Source organism: Microcaecilia unicolor, chromosome 7 (assembly GCF_901765095.1).
Source record: "Microcaecilia unicolor chromosome 7, aMicUni1.1, whole genome shotgun sequence".
NCBI lineage: Eukaryota > Metazoa > Chordata > Amphibia > Gymnophiona > Siphonopidae > Microcaecilia > Microcaecilia unicolor.
Window position 1 is genome coordinate 127,494,803 of NC_044037.1, and position 25,191 is coordinate 127,519,993.

The 25,191-nt window shown below is 45.3% G+C and overlaps 1 protein-coding gene across 1 annotated transcript in view; it reads left to right on the forward strand.

Moving 5' to 3' along the window:
• Window positions 1-25,191, forward strand: part of COL18A1 (collagen type XVIII alpha 1 chain) — a 782,170-nt gene that overhangs the window by 98,160 nt on the left and 658,819 nt on the right. The window contains exons 3-4 of the mRNA XM_030210084.1: window positions 19,638-19,721; window positions 20,045-20,101. Of these exons, the coding sequence (XP_030065944.1) occupies window positions 19,638-19,721; window positions 20,045-20,101 (141 nt within the window). The remainder of the gene's footprint in view (window positions 1-19,637; window positions 19,722-20,044; window positions 20,102-25,191) is intronic.

The window sequence follows — 25,191 nt, forward strand, 5'->3', positions numbered from 1 at the left end:
GCCCTGCGTAAACAGGAAGTTGAATCAGCGCAGCAGAGGGAAGGCCCCGCCCCTGGAGCAGGACGTTGCACCGCATCTGTCAGCTGTCAGGCAGTGCCGGTAGCAAATCGCAAGCTGCCACGAGAGTGGGAGACGGACTCGGAGACTGTGATGTGGAGGAGGCAGCGCCGATAGCGTAGAAGACAAGCGCTACGGCGGGGTGGGAGAGGGTGAGGAGACACGGTGACATCTGGGTGGGCCTGATCAAAAACTGGGCGGGCCTGGGCCCATCCAGGCCCACCCGTAGCTACGCCCCTGCTCTGCAGCACCAACTGAGGTCTCTTCAACTCCTTCCCTCTCTTCCCTGGCATCTGCCTCTAAGGTAAGGTTTACAGGGTTCTGAGTGTAGATTCTTCATAAATTGTAAAGTGTCTTGACTGCTTGTCCCCACCACATTATCTACTGCAACCTGGTGTTTTGTAAAACAATCCTCAGATACCAACTCTCCTGTTTCCTCTGGCTGATTCTGGTTTGGCACTGTCCTGGGTTGAAATCTTTCCCTGGTAATATAGAGTTCCCTTAAAGGGTTATCAGAGCCCTTCTTCAGGGAGTCCAACACCTTTCTTTTCAGGCAAAGCTGCTTTCTCAAACGAGCTTCTTCCTTTCCATACAGACTCTTCTGTGCTGCTGGGGCCAACTTCTGCAGGGTTCTAGCCCTGTTTAGCTTTTTTCCCAGCACTTCCACCTCCTTCCCCAGGGCCTCAATCCTCCTCACCCTGTCCACGATACCTCTGGCTGAAGAATCTGGGCTGCTGCTTCCCAGCTGCCCTACCCCCTCCTCCTCCTCACCCAGCTGCCTCCCCCTCCCATGCTCTTCGTGCTCCTTACCCGGTAACCGCTGGGTCATGGGAGGGGTGCTGGGTCTACTGTCCCCCCTGGACCTCGAGGCTCCACGGTCTAGGGGACTCCGCTCTCTTCTCCCAGGGGCCAGGCTCGGCTGAGAGCTGCTTCTCCGTCTCTCCTGGTAGCTGGGACCGGCCGTTTCCCGAGCTGGGCCCTGCCCTGAGGAGTGCTCCCCAGAGCCTTGCCTCATGGCTGGGAAGGGAGCTTGGCCTTGCTCCCCTCCCTTCCTCCAACCACAGAGCCTCCTGTAGTATGTCCTTCTCCTTCAGTGTCTAGCTACACACTGACTTGGAATGCCCTCCCGTGGGAGGTGGTGGAGATGAAAACGATAACGGAATTCAAGCATGCGTGGGATAAACACAAAGGAATCCTGTGCAGAAGGAATGGATCCTCAGAAGCTTAGCTGAGATTGGGAGGCGGAGCTGGTGTTTGGGTTGTGGGGCTAGTTCCACCAGCCCCGCCTCCCGATCTTGACTAAGCTCCTGAGGTTCCATTTCTTCTGAACAGGATTCCTTTATGTTTATCTCACGCATGTTTGAATTCCGTTACCGTTTTCCTCTCCACCACCTCCTGCGGGAGGGCATTCCAAGCATCCACCACTCTCTCCGTGAAAAAATACTTCCTGACATTTTTTTTGAGTCTGCCCCCCTTCAATCTCATTTCATGCCCTCTAGTTCTGCCGCCTTCCCATTTCCGGAAAAGGTTCGTTTGCGGATTAATACCTTTCAAATATTTGAACGTCTGTATCATATCACCCCTGTTTCTCCTTTCCTCCAGAGTATACATGTTTAGTTCAGCAAGTCTCTCCTCATACGTCTTGTAACGCAAATCCCATACTATTCTCGTAGCTTTTCTTTGCACTGCTTCAATTCTTTTTACATCCTTAACAAGATACGGCCTCCAAAACTGAACACAATACTCCAGGTGGGGCCTCACGAACGAATTATACAGGGGCATCAACACCCACTTATGATGCTTACATTCACAGTCTTATGAGACAGTGCTCCTCTGGTAAATTCACAGTCCATGCGTGCATTTATCTTTGCTGTGAATTTCCACCAGGTCCTCTCCTGCTGCTATCCATGCCCTTGGCTTCAGGCATTTCACCCAAGAGTAGCAGTTATCCATTCCTGTGCTAGTTCTGGCGTCAGAAAATTCTTCCATCCACTACTCGTCTGTATCCGCAGAGTAGCCGGGTATTGCAATAGAAATCTTTGTTTCTTCTCTACCAGATGGGCACAAACTGGTGTGAAAGCCCTTCTTGATGTTAGTGGCGCTGAGTAATCCTAGAATATTCTTATGGGTCATCCTTCGAACTTAGCTTCCTCTTTGTTAGCTTTATATAGTCGGAGGACCGCAGCTTTCTGAAACTTTGCTATAATCACTGTAGGCCAATTTTCTCGGGGTAACTTTTGGCCTATCCTATGTGCCCTGGCCAGGTATAATTCGCCCCCCTCACTGGCCTCCAGAAAGCGCTCTTTCAGCCATGTCTCAAGGGTCGCCTTAATTTTCCCCTCTGCCAGTGTTTCTGGGAAGCCCACAAACCTTAGGTTTTCCCGTCTTGCTCGATTCTCGAGGTCATCCAGCTTCTCTTGATATTCTTTAGTCAAGCGGTCCAGCCTCTCTGTGCTCACCACCTGCTCAGTCTGGATGTCCTCCACTTCTGATACCCGTGCTTCCAGCTCGCCAGCTCGTCGGGTCAGCTCTGCTGTGACCGCCGTAATCCCAGTGATTTGTTCAAATAGCTGGGTAAAACGGGAGTCCAGTGCACGTACTACGGCCTCTGTGAGCTCCAGTACTAGCGAGTCCGTTGGCGCTTGAGGCTGAGATGCCGGCGGTGTGACAGGCGCCGTTTTGTTTTTGGCTCCACGGAGCCTATCGTCCTTTCGCTTTGCTGGTTTTGCTGCTGTTGACATGGTGTACTGGATCAGAAATTTGTCCATACACACCTACCAGGTTAGCGCTTCTTCCCATGGTGTATTTTGATGTTTGGGGTGTTGCAAAAACGCGGGTTTAAAGCGGGCTCCAGAGCAGACGATGTATCACGCGTCCACCGTCACTCACTGCGTCACGTGACCTCCCTACTCAACCAGTTCCTAACCCAGTCTGTCACTTTAGGGTCCATTATGAGGGCACTCAGTTTATTTATTAGTCATCTATGCAGAACCATGTCAAAGGCTTTGCTAAAATCTAAGTACACCACATCTAGCACTCTGTCTCTCAATCCAACTCTCTGGTCACCCAGTCAAAGAAGTTAATCAGATTTGTTTGACAAAACCTGCCTCCAGTGAAATCATTTTGTCTCTGGTCCTGTAATCCATTGGATTCCCAAAATTTTACTATTTTCTGTTTTAAAAACATTTCCATTAATTTACTTACCATAGAAGTCACACTTACTGGCTTGTAGTTCCCAACCTCTTCCTTACATCCGTTTTTGTGAAGAGGGACTACATCAGCTCTTCTCCAGTCCTCTGGGATCACTCCCAACTCTAGAGAAGCATTAAAAATGTCAGTCACCAGAGCCACTAGAATTTTCCTCAGTACCCTCGGATGTATGCCATCCAGCCCTATCGCTTTGTCCACCTTTAGCCAGGTCTTCACAAACCCTGTCCTTTGAAAATTGTTCAGGGATTACCACTGCTCCATCCCTATTTGTGCTTGTCTTCTGCTATCCTGCTTCTGGAACTTCAACTGTGAACACAGAACAGAAATATTTGTTAAGCAATTCCGCCTTATATTTATCAGCTTCTAAATATTCCTCCCCTTCATATTTGAGTCTCACATGCCACTTTTGTACTTCCTCTTATCATTAACATATCTAAAAACCGTCTTGTCTCCCCATTTTACTGTATTGGCTATTTTTTCTTCCATTTGCATCTTTGCTTTCCTAGCTACTCTACCAGCTTCTCTTAGCTTTTCCAGATATTGTTGCATGTGTTCCTTTTTCTGCGATCTCTTATTTTCTTACCTTTTCAGCTGATACTTTTGAGAATGAAAGTGGCCTCCTTTTCCTCTTTTATTTACTTTTCTTACAAAAAAGTTTGTTTGCCCTTACAGTAGCTCCTTTCAGTTTTGTCCACCTATGCAAAATTTAAGGCCACCACTCTGGAGCGAGTGGGATGTACACAAGAAGCCTATTGGCAATGATTCAGAAAGGGGTCTCTATAAGCAAATGAGAGTCCCCAGAGGGGTTTTTTTTTTTTTTACAGGCTTAAGGAAGAAGTCTGGAGGTGGCTATAACTGGAGAGCAAGTCTGGTATAAAGATATTGAAGGGCGTCCTCCTTGAATAGTTCCTTCATGGCCTGTCCCTGCCTATGAAATAATGAGCAAGGCAACACCTGAAATTTACACAGGAGATCACCTTGAAAGGGATGGAGGTCTTCTATCAAATGCAACCAGAAGCTGACCATTCCAAAGACAGAAAGCGAGCTGTGAGTCCCTGAAGGTGAGGGGAGAAGGCAGTGGCCAAGAATTCTAAAGACTGGAGGAGTGTTGGGGTAATGGAGACCCTCTTCACCAAGAACTCAATGCCCTACTGTGACCCAACTTCCCTATTTGCTGCAGATTTGGGGAGAAAAGACATATAGCATAGGACTGCCATGGGTTAAGTGAAAAGGCTATGGATGTGAATTTGTAATTTTGTGGCAGCTTTCCACCCCAAAAGCAGGAACTTTGTGCTGAAAGTCAAGTTGGACGGAAGCCCTTATAATGCATTAATAGACTCCAGCAGTGAACTGTGAGCAGACAGCGACAGTTGTTTGTACAATTGTTTGTTTGTACAATTGTTCAAGTCTCAGTCAAAACCCCGGTGGGGCAAACACAGTTGGAAAGTGGGGGCCTTGCCTTGACTTTCCTAACCAGTTGTCCTGTGCCAGGACTTTCTAAAGTTTATTACCACCTGGGCCTAGCTAACCACTGACTCAGAGAAGGAGGCGTCTTTCCTGAGATTTTCCCCTTAGACGATCTACATTTGTTCATAGAAAATCCAAAATTTCTGATACCTCGCTGACAGCATTGCCTAGAAAAGTTGTGTTGCTCTCTGAATTTAGGGGCTGCAGTTGGTGGGGACCTGGGTACAGGGGAAGATATACAGGACACCACAGACCCCTTAGACAGCTTGCCTGAGTGGAACAGAGAGGGAAATCCAAGGGATTTTAAGAGGGCTCAGGTAGAGGGTGAGACTTTTAGAAAGGCATGAGCCAAGGTACTAGCAGTGGATGGGAAACCAATGGGCAATCAGGACTCCTCTAAGGCAACTCTCCAATATTTTATATTGAAAAATGACTTGCTATATAGGGTGGCCAAAGGGACCCTTGCGTTAGAAGAGATGGAGCAGCTGTTGGTTCCTTACTCTTACTACAGACAGTCATGCATTTAGCACAAAGTCATCTAAGAGAAAACTCAGGAGCGTATACTGGCACAGTTTTTCCCAGGTTTGTATAAACAAATAGTGCTGTACTATAAATCCTGCCTGATCTGCTAGTTAAACAGTTCTGCAAGGGTTCTACCTGCACACCTCTTGTCCATACCCTTCATCGACATCCTATTTGACAGAGTGGACATGGACTTCATGGGCCCACCAAAATGAACCACACAGGGCAACAAATATATCCTGGTCATCTTGGATTATGGAACTTGCTACCCAGAGGCTGTCGCACTGCACAATATCAAGGTCACCACAGTAGCTGATATTCTAAAGGAAGTCTTCTGCATGGGAAGTCTTCTGCATCTAGATTTCAGAAGGCGTTTGACAAAGTGCCTCATGAAAGACTCCAAAGGAAACTGGAGAGTCATGGGATCGGAGGCAGTGTATTATTATGGATTAAGAGCTGGTTAAAAGATAGGAAGCAGAGAGTAGGGTTGAATGGTCAGTATTCTCGATGGAGAAGGGTAGTTAGTGGGGTCCCTCAGGGGTCTGTGCTGGGACCGCTGCTTTTTAACATATTTATAAATGACCTTGAGATGGGAGTAACTAGTGAGGTAATTAAATTCGCAGATGACACAAAGTTATCCAGAGTCGTCTCGTCGCGGGAGGAGTGTGAAAGATTGCAAGAGGACCTCTTGAGACTGGGGGATTGGGCATCCAAATGGCAGATGAAGTTCAACGTTGACAAGTGCAAAGTGATGCACGTGGGAAGGAGGAACCCGAATTACGGCTATGTCATGCAAGGTTCCGCTTTAGGAGTTACGGACCGAGAAAGGGATCTGGGAGTCATCGTGGATAGGACATTGAAATCTTCCGCTCAATGTGCTGCAGCGGCTAAGAATGCGAACAGAATGTTGAGTATTATTAGAAAAGCGATGGAAAACAAAAATGAGGATGTTATAATGCCGTTATATCGCTCCATGGTGCGACCGCACCTGAAGTATTGTGTTCAGCTCTGGTCGCCTCAACTCAAAAAAGATATAAAGGAATTGGAGAAGGTGCAGAGAAGGGCGACGAAAATGATAAAAGGGATGGGACGACTACCTTATGAGGAGAGGTTAAGAAGGTTAGGACTCTTTAGCCTGGAGAAAAGGCGGCTGAGGGGTGATATGACAGAGGTCTACAAAATAATGAGTGGGGTAGAGCGGACAGATGTGAAGCGTTTGTTTACGCTTTCTAACAATAATAGAACCAGGGGACACAAGATGAAATTAGAATGTGGTAGGTTTAAAACAAATTGGAGAAAGTTTTTCTTTACTCAGCGCGTGGTTAGACTCTGGAACTCATTGCCGGAGAAGGTAGTGACAGCAGCTGGCCTTGCTGAGTTTAAAGGGGGTCTGGACAGATTCCTGAAGGAAAAGTCCATTGATCGTTATTAAATTTGGGGGTTTTGCCAGGTTCTTGGGGCCTGGATTGGCCGCTGTCAGAGACGGAGTGCTGGGCTTGATGGACCTTTGGTCTTTTCCCAGCGTGGCAGTGCTTAGGTACTTATGGGAATTCCCACAGAGATCCTTACTGACCAGGGGATGATCTTTGTCTCAAGTGATGAAGCAAGCCGTATGCCTTACTGAAGGTGAAGACCTTGCTGAACATCGTGTACCATCCTCTGACAGATGGTCTGATGGAACATTTTAACAAAACACTCAAACAAACATTGAGAAAATTTGACGAAGATGAGAGAAACTGGGACACCCTGCTCCTGTACATACTGCTGTCTGGGAAGTACTTCAGAGTTTGATGGGATTCTCTCTTTTCAAATTATTGTATGGATGGAGATCTGGAGAAATCCTGGATGTCATCCGAGAAGCCTGGGAAGAGGAATCTAGCCCAAGGGAGAACCCAGTAGATTCTGTGCTCAATACATAAGTACATAAGTAATGCCACACTGGGAAAAGACCAAGGGTCCATCGAGCCCAACATCCTGTCCACGACAGCAGCCAATCCAGGCCAAGGGCACCTGGCAAGCTTCCCAAATGTACAAACATTCTATACATGTTATTCCCGGAATTGTGGATTTTTTCCAAGTCCATTTAGTAGCGGTTTATGGACTTGTCCTTTAGGAAACCGTCTAACCCCCTTTTAAACTCTGCCAAGCTAACCGCCTTCACCACGTTCTCCGGCAACGAATTCCAGAGTTTAATTACGCGTTGGGTGAAGAAAAATTTTCTCCGATTAGTTTTAAATTTACTACACTGTAGTTTCATCGCATGCCCCCTAATTGAGCACAATACTCAAGGTGTGGTAGCACCATGGAGCGATATAACGGCATTATAACATCCTCACTTTCTGAGCCGCAGCAGCACAGTGAGCAGAAGGCTTCAGTGTATTATCGACGACGACACCCAGATCCCTTTCTTGGTCCGTAACTCCTAACGTGGAACCTTGCATGACGTAGCTATAATTCGGGTTCTTTTTTCCCACATGCATCACCTTGCACTTGCTCACATTAAACATCATGTGCCATTTAGCCGCCCAGTCTCCCAGTCTCGTAAGGTCCTTCTGTAATTTTTCACAATCCTGTCGCGAGTTAACGACTTTGAATAACTTTGTGTCATCAGCAAATTTAATTACCTCGCTAGTTACTCCCATCTCTAAATCATTTATAAATATATTAAAAAGCAGCGGTCCTAGCACAGACCCCTGAGGAACCCCACTAACTACCCTTCTCCATTGTGAATACTGCCCATTTAACCCCTCTCTCTGTTTCCTATCCTTCAACCAGTTTTTAATCCACAATCCAGTACAATATACAGGAAAGACTAAAGAATGCAAGGGAGGCTGCAAAACTCTGCTTGGAGAAGGCTCAGGTGGGACAAGCTGGAGCTTAAAATCAGAAAGCTGTCCAGAGATCCTTCCAGCTGGGGGACAGAATTCTAGTACTTCTGTCCTCATCAGAGAGTATACTGCTATGTAAGTGGTAAGGGCCTTATTAAACCCTGTAAAAGATAGGATCTGTCAACTACAACTGGACAAGAGGAACAAAGCAAAGATCTTCCATGTCAATATACTAAAGAAATAGATTCCATTGACTATAGCACTGGTCCAAAAGGATGACTTTGAACTGGAGGTCCTGATGCATCCAGACCCACTTCAAGTCCCATTTGGAGATCAGCTTTCAGCCCACACAGAAAACTGACTTGGAGCAGTTAGTCCACCAGAGTGGGGATATATTTTTTAGTACACTAGGCCGAAGCCATCTCACATCATCACAGATCCAGGAGTGGTGGTCTGACGATGTCCGTACCAAATTTCAGATGCCCCATCAGCAGGCTGTGGCAAAGGAGATCACTGACATGTTGAAATGGAGGTTATTGAGGAATCCACCAGTAACTTGTTGGCCCCTATTGTGCTGTGGTTTTGTGTGTGTGTGTGTGTGTATGTGCAAGTGTGTATTTATGTGGGTGGGTGTGAAATTGTGATTTGGGGTGTTTGTGTGTATTTGTGGTTTGGTGATCTTCATTTGTCTATCTGGTTTGCTGTTGCTATTCTCAGCGCCTCCATGATTCCGCTGCCTAATGAGGGGATACCTCCAGTGTCTGTTCCTCGGTTCTGATCCTCTTCCCCTTCTGTGGTGAGGGTTTGTGAGGTCTGTTGGGTTCGTTCGTTGGTGGTGTCGAGTTGCTCCTCCTTGTGGTGTCCTGCTCTGATGGGGCTTCCCTTTCTCTTCCCTTGGTTTATGGGTCTGTCACCCCAACCTCCCATGCTCAAGCTTCTCCCAGAATTTGCATACTGGCCTTTCTCTAGTCTTGGCATCAGGGGGTAGCAGAACCATCTGTGGTTTTGGTGCCCACTCACAGGTACTGGCCATGTTTTGCTACATTGTCAGCTGTGATGCCGAGGTCCCATCAGGGGATGGCAGCCGCGGGGCACAATGCTCTGTGTTGTCAGCTGCGACAGTGGTGTCCCAGCAGGAGATGGCAGCCGTCAGGTGGGTGAAATCCTCTTGGGAGGTGGACCCTTACAATGCAGATGCTCAACCAGGCAGGGTTAAGCTGAGGAGGGGAAAGTATGTGAGGGAGTGTATAGGTAGCTGCCACTTCCCCTTAATGATACTCCCTCACAGTTGCAGAGCTCCTTAAACTTCAAACTCCTGCCCAGGAAAGATGGAACTGGCAGGGTGTGGCCCAGAAAGTATAAAAGCTCAGGGCACAGCTAGGTTGAGGAGGCCCAGAGGGAAGAATTGGAGCCCTATTTCCTATATCTCCACCACCCACAAGTGACTCCCAGATGCTTACAGATGCTACGTTTAGGTAGGTCACATTCATGTTGGAGACTTGCAGAACTGTGTATGAAAACCTGACCGGCGACCAGTTGGTGATTAATTGTTATCTGGCAGGAGATAGAACTTTATCTCTGGGTCCCAGGCCCGAGACAAGTTGGATATACTGTTTTTGTTGAGAGACAATAGAGCACTCCATGGCCCTGCCAAAGCAGGCCATAGGAGGACGATTCGTAAGACTCTGTTTGTGCCTATTTACGCCTTCCTGTGAATTGAACAGGATTCTCCCCAACCCGAGCACATTAATAAAGTGATTTATGTTCATCTTTAACCCACTGTCTTGCTTTATTTATCAGAGCTCTGGGCCTTCTCTCATGCATACCTTCTCACAGGAGACATGTCTGAGGATGCTATTTTGGAGGTTTAGGTTTCAACTTTCTATGCAAAAGTTTAAATTTGGCTTCCAGAACCTCTCTTGCACATTCCTATGCCATTGGTACCCATATCTACCATGATAGCCCCCTACTCTCCAGCACTGCCTAAAGTCCTATCTATAGTAGGTGATGCTGATGCATGATACATTTGCTCCAGTAAACAAATTACTAAACAATGCTCACATCCACCAGCCACTTGCCTATCTACATTCTTATTGACTGGATCACAAACTACAACGGATGTTGTAACCCTTCCATGGAAGCTATATCATTGGTGTGAGAAGATACTACATTTCCTTGAGGACAGGTTGTGTGGAGTGGAGGAGTGGCCTAGTGGTTAGGGTGGTGGACTTTGGTCCTGGGGAACTGAGTTTGATTCCCACTTCAGGCACAGGCAGCTCCTTGTGACTCTGGGCAAGTCACTTAACCCTCCATTGCTCCATGTAAGCCGCATTGAGCCTGCCATGAGTGGGAAAGCGCAGGGTACAAATGTAACAACAACAACAAAATAAGTGTATTGCCTCATGAAGATGAGGCTCTCTGAATGACCTTTTTCCTTATATAGGTAGTACAGGGACTACCAGGGTGGATATGGAACAGCCCTACAATGTCCATGAGGGATCAGTGATGATCAAACTAATCGCAAATAATTTTAGTATTTTGTTTTATTTTATGTTTGGCTGTCAAAGGATCTGTTGATAAGGATTTGGCTGCCCACTTGCAGATGCTTATATCTTATTTTGAAGTAGTTACCTGTTCTCAAATCTGATGTTGTAAATTTACAGCATGGGGGGGGGGGGGGGGGGTGTCATGCACCTCTAGTCTTCTGCTGTTGGAAACAGGATGCAGCGTCCAGTGCTGTGTGAAGCCTAGACTAGTGGTTCTTAAATCTGTTACCAGTGAGGAACTCCAGTGATACAGCTGAATATCAAGTTGAAATAGTGTATTATAATTAACCCACCCAAATAATCAAGTAAATATCCCACAAAAATCAATATTCCAATTGTTCCAGTATGCACTCAATCAATGCATAAATTATATCTATCTCATCATATATATATATATATATATATATATATATATTTATATATATATATATCTCAATCATCATCTATATAAATAATTCTCACCTTGAACATTCTGAAGCTCATTCTGTGGCAGGGACACACTGAAGCCCTACAGTGTTGGTAGGCTAGGCTGTCAGCACCACTCACCTCATGCACCACTCACTCTCAGTCAGAGACCCACCCACAGCCACGCCCCTTCCGGACATAATTCGCAACCTCAACGTTCTAAATGAAGCTGCAACTTCCTCTTGCATGGTGGTGTAGATCGAAATTTGTATTTTTTACCCAGCACTGTCTGCCCTGCCCTCGCGTCACGACAGAGCAGAGCTATGACAATCGACGAATCGCATCGCACAGCAGCCCCGTCCTCGCATCTAGACATCATGACATCGAAGGCGGGTCATGAAAAAACAAACCACAATATGACTACTGCGCTCTGCAATGCCTGCCCCACGCCGTCCTTCCATGCTCCAGCCTGCCACCCATGGAACGACGACACAGAGACACAATGGAAGCGACGCCCCTTCCAGGCTCTGAAACGCTCTGCACGTGCCCCCCCCCCCCCCCCCACAGCAACATCAACCCCCTCACCACCCTTCCCTCGCTGTCCGGCCACTGCTGCAAAAAAAAAAACCAAAAAACGGACACAACCTAAAGGTGAGAGGGAGGGAGGCAAGCAGGCAGGCAGGCAGGCAGCCTGAATGTCTGAGGGAGGGAGGGAGGGAGGGAGCGAAGCAACCAAACAACCAGCCAGGCTCAATGTGGGTGGAACGGAGGGAGGGAGCCATCTTGATCATGGCAGTGCCAGGGATGAAAACCTTGCTAGCGCCCGTTTCATTACTCTCAGAAACGGGCCTTTCTTACTAGTAATAATAATAATAGGGTGATGTCCAATTTCCACCTTAGTCTTTCAGCATTTTGTCCTAGTTCACATTGCCATAAAGGTGAACAGGCCTTTCACTCACTGAGTTTACTTGGTAGGGCATAAACACAAACACTGTCTTTATGCTGCTGCTGCTACCTTTATAGAGATGTGGTTCAATGGGCCCCATCACTGGGATACAATCATGTCAGGCAGAGATCTGTACAGGAAAGCAGGAAGGATTGCCCATCATCTTTCCCTATTTCCTTCTCCTCCCACCTCATGTTCAACATCTTCTCCTCTCTTCCCTTCCCTCTTCCTTGCCCGACCTCTGATGCAAATTTCCTGGGCCACTGGTGTTGAATGCACATAGGAGCTCAAAGATTTGCTGCCACACTGACAGCGGCATTTAAGTGTATAAGTGCTGCTGTTAGTGCAGGGTGTTTTGGCAGGTGCATACTGCATGAAAAAAGCCCTAATATTTAGGCAACAGCTGAAGTCATAGTTTTTCTGTTATGTCTTTATGGTGACTTTTTGTGTGTTCTCGGCTGTGGAAAATCAGACGTTGCTGTCTTCTTCATCACATGTTAATTTGGTAGGGTAAGCTAGAAGGAAGTGGTATTTAAATTGACTCAGAATTACAATACTGTGCTGTTCCCACAGCAGTAGAGGGCCACTTTCCCCTAGCTTCTATCTAGTTTAATCATTTTGGTAGGTGGTAAGGGGCCCACGACCCTTAGTTCCCGGGGGCCAGATCACTGTCAGTCTGCTCTTGGTGTGGTTGCTCCCTTCCTGTGGATCGCCTTACCTCTATATTGTATCTGGAATCCTCATTTGTGATGCACCTGAAAACCTATTTTTACGATTAAATATACTGTCATCAGATGCAGGATGACCTGGGAGTGATTGGAGTGTGCAGCTGGAATGAACAGCGGGATGCCCTTTTGACCCACCCTTTTTTATTTATTTACATTGTGAACCCTCCTCCCCTTCCTCCCTGTTTTTTTTCCTTTTATTTATTTTTTAATATAATTTGACATTGTAAATTGCTTAGCTGGCCTGACGATAGGTGACATATCAAAAATAAAAGTGAACTTGAAGTTAACTGAGAGTGCATAGCTAACACTTCTTGTCTCTTAATTTTGAAATCATGAGAAAGCAGATGTTGGTCATGTCAAGTCAGATGCAAAGTGCTGATAAGAAAGGCAAAGAGGGATTTTGAAAGAAAGATAGCGTTAGAGGAGAAAACTGATAGTAAAAGTTTTTTTTTGATACATTAAAAGCAGGAAGCCGGCAAAAGAATCGGTTGGCCCGCTGGATGACTGGGGTGTAAAAGGGGCGATCAGGGAAGACAAAGAAATAGCAGAAAAATTAAATGAGTTCTTTGCTTTGGTCTTCACCGAGGAAGATTTGGTTGGGATACCGGTGCCGGACAAGGTATTCGAGGCTGACGAGTCGGAGAAACTTAATGAAATATCTGTAAACCTTGAAGATGTAATGGAGCAGTTCGGCAAACTGAAGAGTAGCAAATCTCCTGGACCGGATGGTATTCATCCAAGGGTACTGATAGAACTAAAAAATGAGCTGGCGGAGCTACTGTTAGAGATATGTAATTTATTTTTAAAATCAAGCATGGTACAGGAAGATTGGAGGGTGGCCAATGTAACGCCGATATTTTAAAAAGGTTCCAAAGAAGATCCAGGAAATTATAGACTGGTGAGTCTGACGTCAGAGCCGGGCAAAATGGTAGAGACTATTATAAAGAACAAAATTACAGAGCACGTTCAAAAGCATGGACTAATGGGACAAAGTCAACATGGATTTAGTGAAGGGAAGTCTTGCCTCACCAATCTACTACATTTCTTTGAAGGGGTGAACAAACGTGGATAAAGGGGAGCCGGTTGATATTGTGTATCTGGATTTTCAGAAGGCGTTTGACAAAGTACCTCATGAAAGACTCCAGAGGAAATTGGAGAGTCATGGGATAGGAGGTAGGGTTCTATTGTGGATTAAAAATTGGTTAAAAGATAGAAAACAGAGAGTAGGGTTAAATGGTCAGTATTCTCAATGGAGAAGGGTAGTTAATGGGGTTCCCCAGGAGTCTGTGCTGGGACTGCTGCTTTTTAACATATTTATAAATGACCTAGAGATGGGAGTAACTAGTGAGGTAATTAAATTTGCTGATGACACAAAGTTATTCAAAGTCGTTAAATCGCGGGAGGATTGTGAAAAATTACAAGAGGACTGGGCGTCTAGATGGCAGATGACGTTTGATGTGAGCAAGTGCAAAGTGATACATGTGGGAAAGAGGAACCGAAACTATAACTACGTCATGCAAGGTGTTCCGCGTTAGGAGTCACAGACCAAGAAAGGGATCTAGGTGTCATCATTGATGTTACGTTGAAATCTTTCGCTTAATGTGCTGCTGCGTCTAGGAAAGCAAATAGAATGTTGGGTATTATTAGGAAAGGGATGGAAAACAAAAATGAGGATATTATTATGCCATTGTATCGCTCCATGGTGCGACCGCACCTCAAGTATTGTGTTCAATTCTGGTCGCCGCACCTCAAAAAAGATATAGTGGAATTGGAAAAGGTGCAGAGAAGGGCGACAAAGATGATTCAGAGGATGGGCCGATTTCCCTATGAGGAAAGGCTGAAGAGGCTGGGCTCTTCAGTTTGGAGAAAAGGCGGCTGAGGGAAGATATGATAGATGTCTATAAGATAATGAGTGGAATGGAATGGGTTGATGTGGAGTGTCTGTTTAAGCTTTCCAAAAATACTAGGATAAGGGGGCATGTGATGAAGCTGCAGTGTAGTAAATTTAAAACGAATTGGAGGAAGTTTTTCTTCACTCAACACGTGATTAGACTCTGTAATTAGTTGCTGGATATGTTGGTTGGGGCGGTTGGCTTAGCGGAGTTTAAAAAAAGGTTAGACGGCTTCCTGGAAGAAAAGGACATAGAATGTTAGTGAATGGACGTAGGAATAATCTACTATTTCTGGGATGGGTGGGATGAAATGCTTGTTCTTTTGGCCGCTGTCGGAGACAGGGTGCTGGGCTCGATGGACCCTTGGTCTGTCCCAGCATGGCGATTCTTATGTCTTATGAGGTTTCAAGGTATTTGCAGAAACTAAGTAGTAGACTGCCATCCAGGCTCTTGCTGGTTCACTTCTACATCTGAGGTATAATATGCCTTTGCTCATTGGCCCAGTTACTGATTGCACCATTAGAGCTACTGCCACTTGCCTCTCAAGTCATGTTGGGTGGGAATTCCAGAGCAGAAGACTTCAGCCCTAATGTGGGAAGTCTGCAGTCACCTTTTCTTTTCTTCCCTTCTTTTCTCCTCCTCTTCCCCAGAATAATCATCTTGCCATCCCTCTCCCCCAAGCCTCATTAAGCATTCATTTTATGTTCCTTCCCACCCCCAGGTTAGTCATCTGTCCCTTCTCACATTCCACCTACCCCAGGGCATAGCTACCATTGAGCGAGCCTGGCAGAGGAAAGGCTCCACTGACCAGAGAGAGGCAGCTTTATACCTCTCTCTCTGCTGTGACCTGCAGCAGTCTTTGGAGGACTGGTGGGCGGGTGAGTGAAGAGCTGCAGAGATGCCCACCCGGGCACAGGGGGAGGGGCAGAGAGAGCTAGATCAAAGGAGAGGTGGAAGAGAAGGGGCATAAGCTGCACTGGGGAGACATACACACACAAAAGAAGGAAGGAGGAGGAGAGAAAGAGAGAGACACCCTGGACCAAGACGGGAGAGAAGATATGCCCGACCATGGTGGAAGAAGGGGGGATCATGGGTTCTGGGGTGCACAAAGAAGGGAAGAGGAAAGAAAATGGACACGGGGAGACACAAAGAGACAGAGAAGAGATGGAGGGAGCATAGAGATAGGCAGTGGTGTAGCTAGGGTAATTGACACCCGGGGCCGGTCATTTTTTAACACCCCCCCCCCCCCCCCCCGAAATCCAGTACTAGGCATACCGAGAATACAAAACACTCAGGACCTATACAGCAATTCTACCATACCATAAGCAGTAATTTGTACGAGTCACACAAGGAAAAGGAAAGCATCTTAAACACTACAGTGAGCACTAGAACATCAATTCACCTATTTTAAAACGAAAACAGACAGATTAGTACAGATCGTCGATCCTGCACAGTCAATGCCAACCGAAAGCCATGTCTTTTTCACAAATACAGATACACCCTAATCCACTATAGAATAAGTAATCATAAACTTTCTATTTAGACAAAAATTAAACTGAACCCCCGATGCCAGACTCTGCATACAATGCAACACCACAGAAACAGAAAATGTCCTCTAGTACTGTGCAAAATATAAAGACAGCAGATGTAAATTTGAAAAAAAAACTAACAAATACCAATCACCACAAATTAACAAATAGAAATAAAACAAATAATATCATTTTATTGGACTAATACATTTAGCTTTCAGAGGCCAAAACCTCCTTCCTCAGGTCAATTCAGTATAGTACTGTTACAGTGTCCTATCCTGACCTGAGGAAGGGGGTTTTGTTCTCCGAAAGTAAAATGTATTAAAATTAGTCCAATAAAAAGATTACCTTATTTACATGTTCTATTATAAACATTTATTAACACAGCTATAATACTACTTTATCCTAAAGCAAAAAAATAAAAATATATATTTACAGTTCGTTGTCTCTGGTTTCTGCTTTCCTCAACTTTTCACTGTCTTCCTTCTATCCAGCATCTGTCTTCGCTCTCTCTCTGCCATCCAGTGTCTGCCCTCTCTCCCTTCCATCCACTTCTGCCCTTTTCATGCACCATCTGCCCCAGTCTGCCATCTCTTTCTCCCCCTTCCATCAACATCTGCCCTCTATCTCTGCCCCTTCCATCCACCATTTGCCCCAGTCTGCCCTCTTTCTCTCTCCCCTTCCACCCACCATCTGCCCTTTCTCTCTGCCCCTTCAATCCATCTGCCCTCCCTCTACCATCCATCCAGGGTCTGCCCTCCCTCACGCTCCCCCCTTCTAGTCCCTCTCTCTCTCTGCCCCTAGTTCCAGCCCCAGCCCACATCTCCCACCTGCCCCCCTTTTCAGCCCCACTATCCCACCAGTCCCCAGCCCTTTTCTCCCATCAGTCCCGAGCTTCAGCCCCAGCCACTTCTCCCTGTCCTCTTTTCAGCCTCTAGTTTCAACCCCAGCCCTTTTCTGTCAACAGTCCCGAGCTTCAGCCCCAGCCAGTTCTCCCTGTCCCCTTTAAAGCCCCTAGTTCCCACAGTTTCAGCCCCCTTCATCCACCCTTGCATCCCCCCTTTTCAGCCCCAGACCCATTCTCCCACCTGCCCCAGGCATGGACCCATTTTCCCTCCTGCCCCCTTGTCAGACCCCAGTTCCAGCTTCAGACCCCTTCTCCCATCTGAGCACTCCCCTCCCCCCTCTCTGAGCACCCATCTGAGCTCTTCCACCCTCCCTAATCCCCTTTAAGCACCCGAGCTCCCCCACCCTTCCCCAATCCCCTTCTCCCCTCTCTGAGCTCCCCCACCCTCCCTAATCCCCTTTAAGCACCCCTCTGAGCTCCCCCACCCCTCCCCAATCCCCATCTCCCCTCCTTGATGCTCTCCCACCCTCCCTAATCCCCTTCAAGCACCTCTCTGAGCTCCCCCACCCCTCCCCAATCCCCTTCTCCCCTCCTTGATGCTCTCCCACCCTCCCTAATCCCCTTTAAGCACCCCTCTGAGCTCCCCCACCCTTCCCCAATCTCTTTCTCCCCTCTCTGAGCTCCCCCACCCTCCCTAATCCCCTTTAAGCACCCCTCTGAGCTCCCCCACCCTTCCCCAATCCCCTTCTCCCCTCTCTGAGCTCCCCCACCCTCCCTAATCTCCTTTAAGCACCCCTCTGAGCTCCCCCACCCCTCCCCAATCCCCTTCTACCCTCTGAGTCCCCCCCCCCCGACCCGACAGCTGAAATCCGTTCTCCTGCTGCTCCTACCCTGTCCTGCCTTAAAAAAAAATTTTTCGACGCGCCGGAGAGTGACAGGCAGCGCGCCTCGCATCTGCCCTGCTAGTAAAGAAGATCTCATCGACGTCATTGTCATTCCCACACTGAGTCCCGCCCGCCCTCACGGTAATAGGAAGTTGCCTCAGAGGGGGGCGGGACTCAATGTGGGGAGGGCGACGACGTCAGCAAGATCTTCTTTACTAGCAGGGCAGACGTGAGGCGCGCTGCCTGCCACTCTCCGGCGCTTCGAAAAAAATGTTTTAAAGGCAGAGCAGCGGGAGCGGAGCACCCCCCCACCCGATGACACCCGGGGCGGACCGCCCCCATCGTCCCGCCCTTGCTACGCCACTGGAGATAGGGGATACAGTGGGAAGGATAGTAACACAGAGGGCTGCTGGACAGGGTAAGATGTGGACATAGAAATACTGAACATTGGGGGGAGAATAAGGACTCAAATACAAATCAACCTATGCATCCAGCTTTTTTTTACATAAGCACACAACTATGGAACACATTACCAAAAGCCGTGAAAACAACTTATGATCGCCTAAACTTCCGGAAATAATTAAAAAACTAGCCTGTTCAAAAAGGCATACCCTACCTACCCAACTTAAATGCCTGTTCCCTGCAACACAACAAAACCAAAGCTCGTAATGGACAAATAATAACTCTTCCTCTTTACGATTCTCTTCCTCTCTACGATTCCCTAATGTGTCTGTACACCCGAACCTTATTCTACCACAACATTACTGTATTTGTTCATACCGGAATTGGCGAACGCCTTTACGTACTATGTAAGCCACATTGAGCCTGCAAATAGGTGGGAAAATGTGGGATACAAATGTAACACATAAAAAAAAATTTTTAAAGCCCAGAGAAAAGTAGGAGACACTGGGGCCAAAGCAATGCTCAGACATCAAAGGGTATATTTTGTTTCTGAATTTATTAATTGTAATATGTCAGCTTTGGAAAATGCTCACCTCTGATACCATAGATTTCAATTTCTATTTCTGTGACAGGGGTTTTTTTTTTTGTTTTTTTTTTAAATATAGGTGTGGAATCTGTTTGCTTTTTGCAGGGTTTGTTTACTGGAGCTCTGAAAAGGTTCTCCCATCCCCCCCTCCCCGCCCCCATTGGGAGAGATAGGGGATAAGGAGGCCCATTCCGTCTTAGCTACATGACTGCCCTACCCCAAGACATTCATCTACTTTTGTGCCTTCCCTCACCACTCTGGCGCAGTTTTATGCCCTTCCTTTGCTGGTGCTTTTTCCTCTGCTTCTCTGTCAGAACTGTACAGGATCCCTAAGCCTTGCATGATGCCAACTGCAAGGGGAAAGCCAGCAGTGGAAGAAGAAATGGCACTAGCAGTTATTTGTAGCTCACCATCTCCCTCTACTGGCTTGAAGAGATCCTGCAGGCTAGGAAGTGTGGAGGGGGAGATGGAGCAAAAACTGATGTTGCTGGTAGTGACCTTGTTTTACCTCAACTCTTCTCCCTACCAGTGACTGTGACTGATGGGTGGAAAACTTTCACAGCTGATCTAAGGTTATAATATGGCTACTCTCTCATGAGCAAGATGTATTTATATAATGATCAACGATCAGAATAAGAATCCTGTGGGCCTCTTTCTGATGTAGATAAAAAGGACATTATTTACTGCTTATCTGAGACTTGTCTCTTTCAAAATATCTTAATTGGTATAAGTTGAAGGAGCTTGTAGCATCACATATCTAAATCTTTCTCTTTACTTTCCATTTTCAGGGTGTGATAGCAGATTTAAAGGTGAAATCAGGTACACGACTGGCAGAACTGCAGTGCGAAGAAGAGGATGATGATGTGGAAGGGGTAACTTTCCAATGCATGTTCCCCTTGCATAACCCTTTAGCACTTGGAGATTGGGGGGGGGGGGGTGAGGACTATGTCCAATTACACCGGGCATCTTGGGGCAGGTGAGGGGTGTCCATCCCATACTTAATGATTGTAACTAGGACCTTAGGTGTTTCTAGCACCTCGAGATAATTCTTCCATCCTTCTTACTCAGAGAGCAGGAGAGCTCTGGAAATAAAAGGTTTGGAGTTGACCATGTGTCATCCTCATGCTTTAGGCTAAGCGAGAGACCTGTATCCCTCTGACTGTGAAATATTTTCTACTTTCTTGTCTTGTAATAGGTATCTGGAGATTTTGGAAGTGGCCAGAAAGTAAAGGAAGAGCATGACAGAAATGTGGTAAGCATAACCTGTGTCTCTTAACCCCATTCTACACAAATTTATTGCATTTATGCTCTTCTGTACACATGCATCCAGCTCTAAAGTTGGACTCTATTCTTCTGTACACATTCACTCTAGTACCTCCTCTCACATCTTGACATACCTTTTCTCTGAATAGAGGTAGAGCAATTGTTTTATGCCCAGGGTCAGAGGTGCAGAGGAGGATGTGTTGAGATACAATAGGTCAGTGATGCCCAAACATGTTGCTATGGCGGAACCCCTAAAATATTTTTTTTTGTACATAAGAAACCCTCAATTTATGTAAATGTATATATGTTCATATGTACTCTCTGAAGAGAGTTTGAAGAACCCAGTTTGGGAATCATTGCAGTAGGTGTTTCTGGAAGCAGAATTTTGAATAAGACAGTGTGCAGAGTTTCGGCGAGGAGTACAGAAGTGTGTATATTATGATGTGAGGGTGGGTGTAGAGGTCGAACTGTGCAGAGACAGGGAGGGGGATGAGGTTATAGCAGTGTTAAGCCACTCCTGAAGTACTCCATTGCTGGTCTTGTTTTCAGGATATCCATAATGAATATGCATAAGGTAATTTACATGCCATAGAGGCAATGCATACAGTTCTTTTCTCATGTATATTAATTATAGAAATCCTGAAACCCTGACTAGCAATGGAGTACTCCAGGAGTGGCTTGAGAAACACTGGATGCAAGCATCAAGCTTTTTTTTTTTTCTAGGAATGTAGGTGCTGGCATGTAAAGACATGAGTGCATGTGGGTGTGTTTGGAAGTATACAAATGTGTGTTGTAGTAGGGATATAAAGCAGGAATGTGTCTGAAATTCTTATTCCATTAATGTGATTGTCATTGTAAAACATTGTAAGCCACATTGAGCCTGCAAATAGGTGGGAAAATGTGGGATACAAATGCAGCAAATAATAATATTAGTGTAGAGCAGGCATGACCAGTTCTAAGGTGTAAGGAGTGTGGGTTAAATGTTTAGGACCTGTAGTCCTTGTCTAGACTGAAAGCAAACTCCTATTAATGCCAATGGGAAAATATAGAGAAAGCCGGAGATTTTCAACAGTTGAGTAGCCAAAAATTTAGCAGTTCACCAACGCTGAGAAAACCCAATGCCTAGTACTCACCTCGCAATACAAAACGAACAAATTCACCACCATTGACACACCAAAACTGAATCTTCCAATCTCGGACACCCTAAAAATTCTCAGAGTTACCATTGACCGACACCTAACACTTGAGGATCACGCGAAAAATACAACCAAGAAGATGTTCCACTCAATGTGGAAATTAAAAAGAGTAAGACCTTTCTTCCCAAGAACCGTCTTCCGCAACCTGGTACAATCAATGGTACTTAGTCATCTAGATTACTGCAACGCACTATACGCCGGCTGCAGAAAACAAATAATCAAAAAACTTCAGACAGCTCAGAATACTGCAGCCAGACTCATATTCGGAAAAACAAAATACGAAAGCGCTATACCCCTACGAGAAAAGCTGCACTGGCTCCCACTCAAAGAACGTATCACGTTCAAAACATGCACCCTAGTTCATAAAATTATTCACGGAGACGCACCAGCCTACATGTCAGACCTAATAGACTTACCACCCAGGAATGCTAAAAAATCATCCTGTACATTCCTCAATCTTCACTTCCCAAATTGTAAAGGTCTCAAATACAAACTAACGCATGCGTCAACCTTTTCCTACCCGAGTACACAATTCTGGAATGCGTTGCTGCGAAACCTAAAAACGACTTATGAACAAGCCAACTTCCGAAGTCTATTGAAGACCCATCTCTTCAACAAGGCATATTTTGTAAATTTAGGGGTTCAAAGACCCCCAAGAAGGCTGAAGTGACCTTAAATCTGACTCCATCTCTAAATAGCACTAGTACTGGGGTAATCAAGGAGTTGTGAAGTTCTAAAAGGAATTGCCACTAAGAGAGACGTTAGGTCTAAGGAAAAGATACCAGCCTTATGACAAACTGGATTTAGATTACAAGTTATACAATGCAGCGAAAGATAGCCTGATACAGCAAAAGCATTTATACTTACAGCCTTTCATCATTAAGTGAAGCCCACAAATCATCATTTGGAATGAGGAGTTTATTTGCCAAGGTACAAGTCAAATCAGTGATTGACAACAGGCACGTACAATCAATTAATTATAGGAATATAATAATCCAGCTGCAAACAGGTGTTAATTAGTTCCTAATCTTTTATAATTTCTTTTACCAATTAAAGGTTTTACAAGGGAAAGCAATTAGGTGATTTGTCAATTCTGCTGGACACATTGGTTTCCCTTGTAGAGAGAGAGTGGCAACCCTTCTCTCTCTCACGTAAACCAGGAAATACCCTGATTTTTATAGGTGCCCTCAGGATATGGATAATATGACAGTAGATATACCTGATTGGATCTATGCTAATGTCATGGTTGTCACTGATTGGCTCATGCTAATGAGTAGCTTCTATCTTGCTAGCATGGTTTTGTCTCTAGCTCGCTTGACCACAAATCTTAAGCAAGACCCTGCATCCAGCTACACCTTTCCTTTCTCACACCATGGCTGACCACAATCCTGCTCACAGGAAAGTCTCATTTCTCAACTTGTTTTTCTAACTTACATTAGAGAAAATTCCACTTTGTAACAGATACGGCTTCCATTTTGTGCTGAAATCCTCCATTTTGTTTCCATATCTATTGACCTAACTTTTCCTAATTTAGCTTATTTAGGCCTCAATCCGGGCTACAAACTAGGCCATACTTTTCCAGTAAGCTCCCAGTTATGTCAGCCATCAGATTTCTGACTCAGCCAAGGTCTGTAATGGCCTGAGCTCTATGACTGGGCCCGCCACCATTCCAGTGGGGGGGTCTCTGGCTGTACCATAATTATACATTCCCCACTTGTCACCCCATCTGGGGAGGGGTGACACAAAGCTCGTCAAGCTTGTCATCATCCATTCCAGAAGGTGGCAAGCTATCAAACGAGAGGGCGAGTTTTGGTCTTACAAATTGCTAGAAGGTATGGTGCAAGATAGGAAACGTCATTCTCAGGTGATATATTATTTGGGGCGTATGGAATTCCCGTTATATTACCCAACCCCTTGGGCCTCAATCATGATGTCACCCCTCTTGAGACTTGCTCATACCTGTAGTGAGAAAGGTTTTATGAATGGGACAAATCCATGAGTTCATCTACAAAATCTCATGAAGTATCGGTATGTGGGTAATAGCAATTTCAGGTGGATCATGCTAATAAACACTTTCAGGTCTTTCTATGGCTTCTATTGTATCTGTAGCATAGTGCATGGGGAGATAATCTAATGTATCTGTCTCAGTGGTCCTCGGAAGGAATAGTGGTTTTGATTAAGCACTGTTTTGGGCTCAACAAATATATGGTTAGTACTCTGATTGCAGGCTGTTTTAGGTTGTAGGTATTCAGAATCCTTAAACAGGTCGGAATTCCTGGACCTTACTATTACTCATCATTGGCATCCAATCATGAGAACTAAAAAGTGGATAGCAAGTATGAGGTTGCCTCATACAGCAAAAATGGTCAATCCTAGGAAAATTTATATTAACAAAGGTCATGCATGGATCTTGACATATGCATAATGACCTGGAAGTATGGGAAGCATTTTATATATTCGTTACCCCACTTGGAGCCTAGTCAAACCTACAGAAAGATATGCAGCTTAAGTAAGCCTACACCAAAGTTAAACAAATGCATAACTGGTTGATACTAACAGGGTTTACACCTACATTATGACATCTTAGCCAGTATTAGGGTTTGATGTTACCCTTGTATCTGAGCAATATCAACTTCAATTTAAATTACATAAACAGAAATAACGGGGAAACTCTTAGAAAAACAATAAGAACAATAAAGGAAATAATAGGAAAATAAAAATAAAACCTTTTCAATATATAGACAGGATTACTGCTAAACTGAAAATAAAACAAAATATGAATCTATAATGTCCATAAACAGCAACAGTAAATCTCAAATTACGTATCAGTTGGTTCTGAATTCTCTTTCCTCGATCATGGTTGAGGTGGTGGAAGCACTGAAGAATCTGGACGGAGATCTGGAAGATCTAACAGGGCTGGATTTTCACAGCGACTTGGGCAAGGAATCAGTAGAAGTGACAGTCTTAATACTAGGAATTGGGATTTGCAGAATGTATCCCCACTTCTGGCTTGCATAATGTGCAAGACAGATTGGTAATTACTAGTAAGAGATGATCAAATAACAATAGTTAAGTATATGGAACAAAAGAAAAGGGTACCAAAAAAACAATAAAAATTAAAATTTTGAGATGATGTTGATTGTTCAAGTTATTGATGTATGGAGGGTCAGGAATATGGTGCACAAAAATAGTCAAAAGGCACGGGCAATGCATTGCAATCTATCGCCAGTAGGTATGGAATCTTCACCTGCGATGATTACCATTCACCAAGGGTTGGGCCCTCAGCTGCAGGAGGCCAGCAGGACTTACGAGTTAGATGATTCAGAAAGAAGGGTAGCTTAGGAAATAGTCATAGTCAAAGCAGAAGACTAATGTGCAGAAATTTAAAACTCATAACTAGTCCAGGTGATGGAAGTATCTTCTGGAATCACGGTCGCTGTCTGTTGTAACAGAGAGCTCATACGTAAAGTGCCATGTAGGTTCTGGAAAAGATGAGCAGCCTGCAAAAATATTTAATACAATAGAATATTTAAGAGTATAACCAAGAAGGTCTAAATTAATGACATCATTTGGACAAAAGAAAATTCTCATTGGAGAAGTTGGCGCTTCTTTTTCTTGCCAGAGGTCAGTTGTAGCTGAAGTACCAAACTGGAATGGAGGCGGTAGATCAGGAATTGGATTAATAGTCTTCAATCAACCTACAGTACTTAATAAATAGAGCTGATATACAAATAATGCCTAGTAGTCAAATCTTAGCACAGGATCAGTAGGAAAAACAGTTATAGAATGCCTTGTTAGTTCCTTGGGGCACCAGTAGGTGGAGCTTAGTCTCAATATATAAAAACACAAGTTACAAGTAGAAAACAATTTTTTTCTCTGTAGA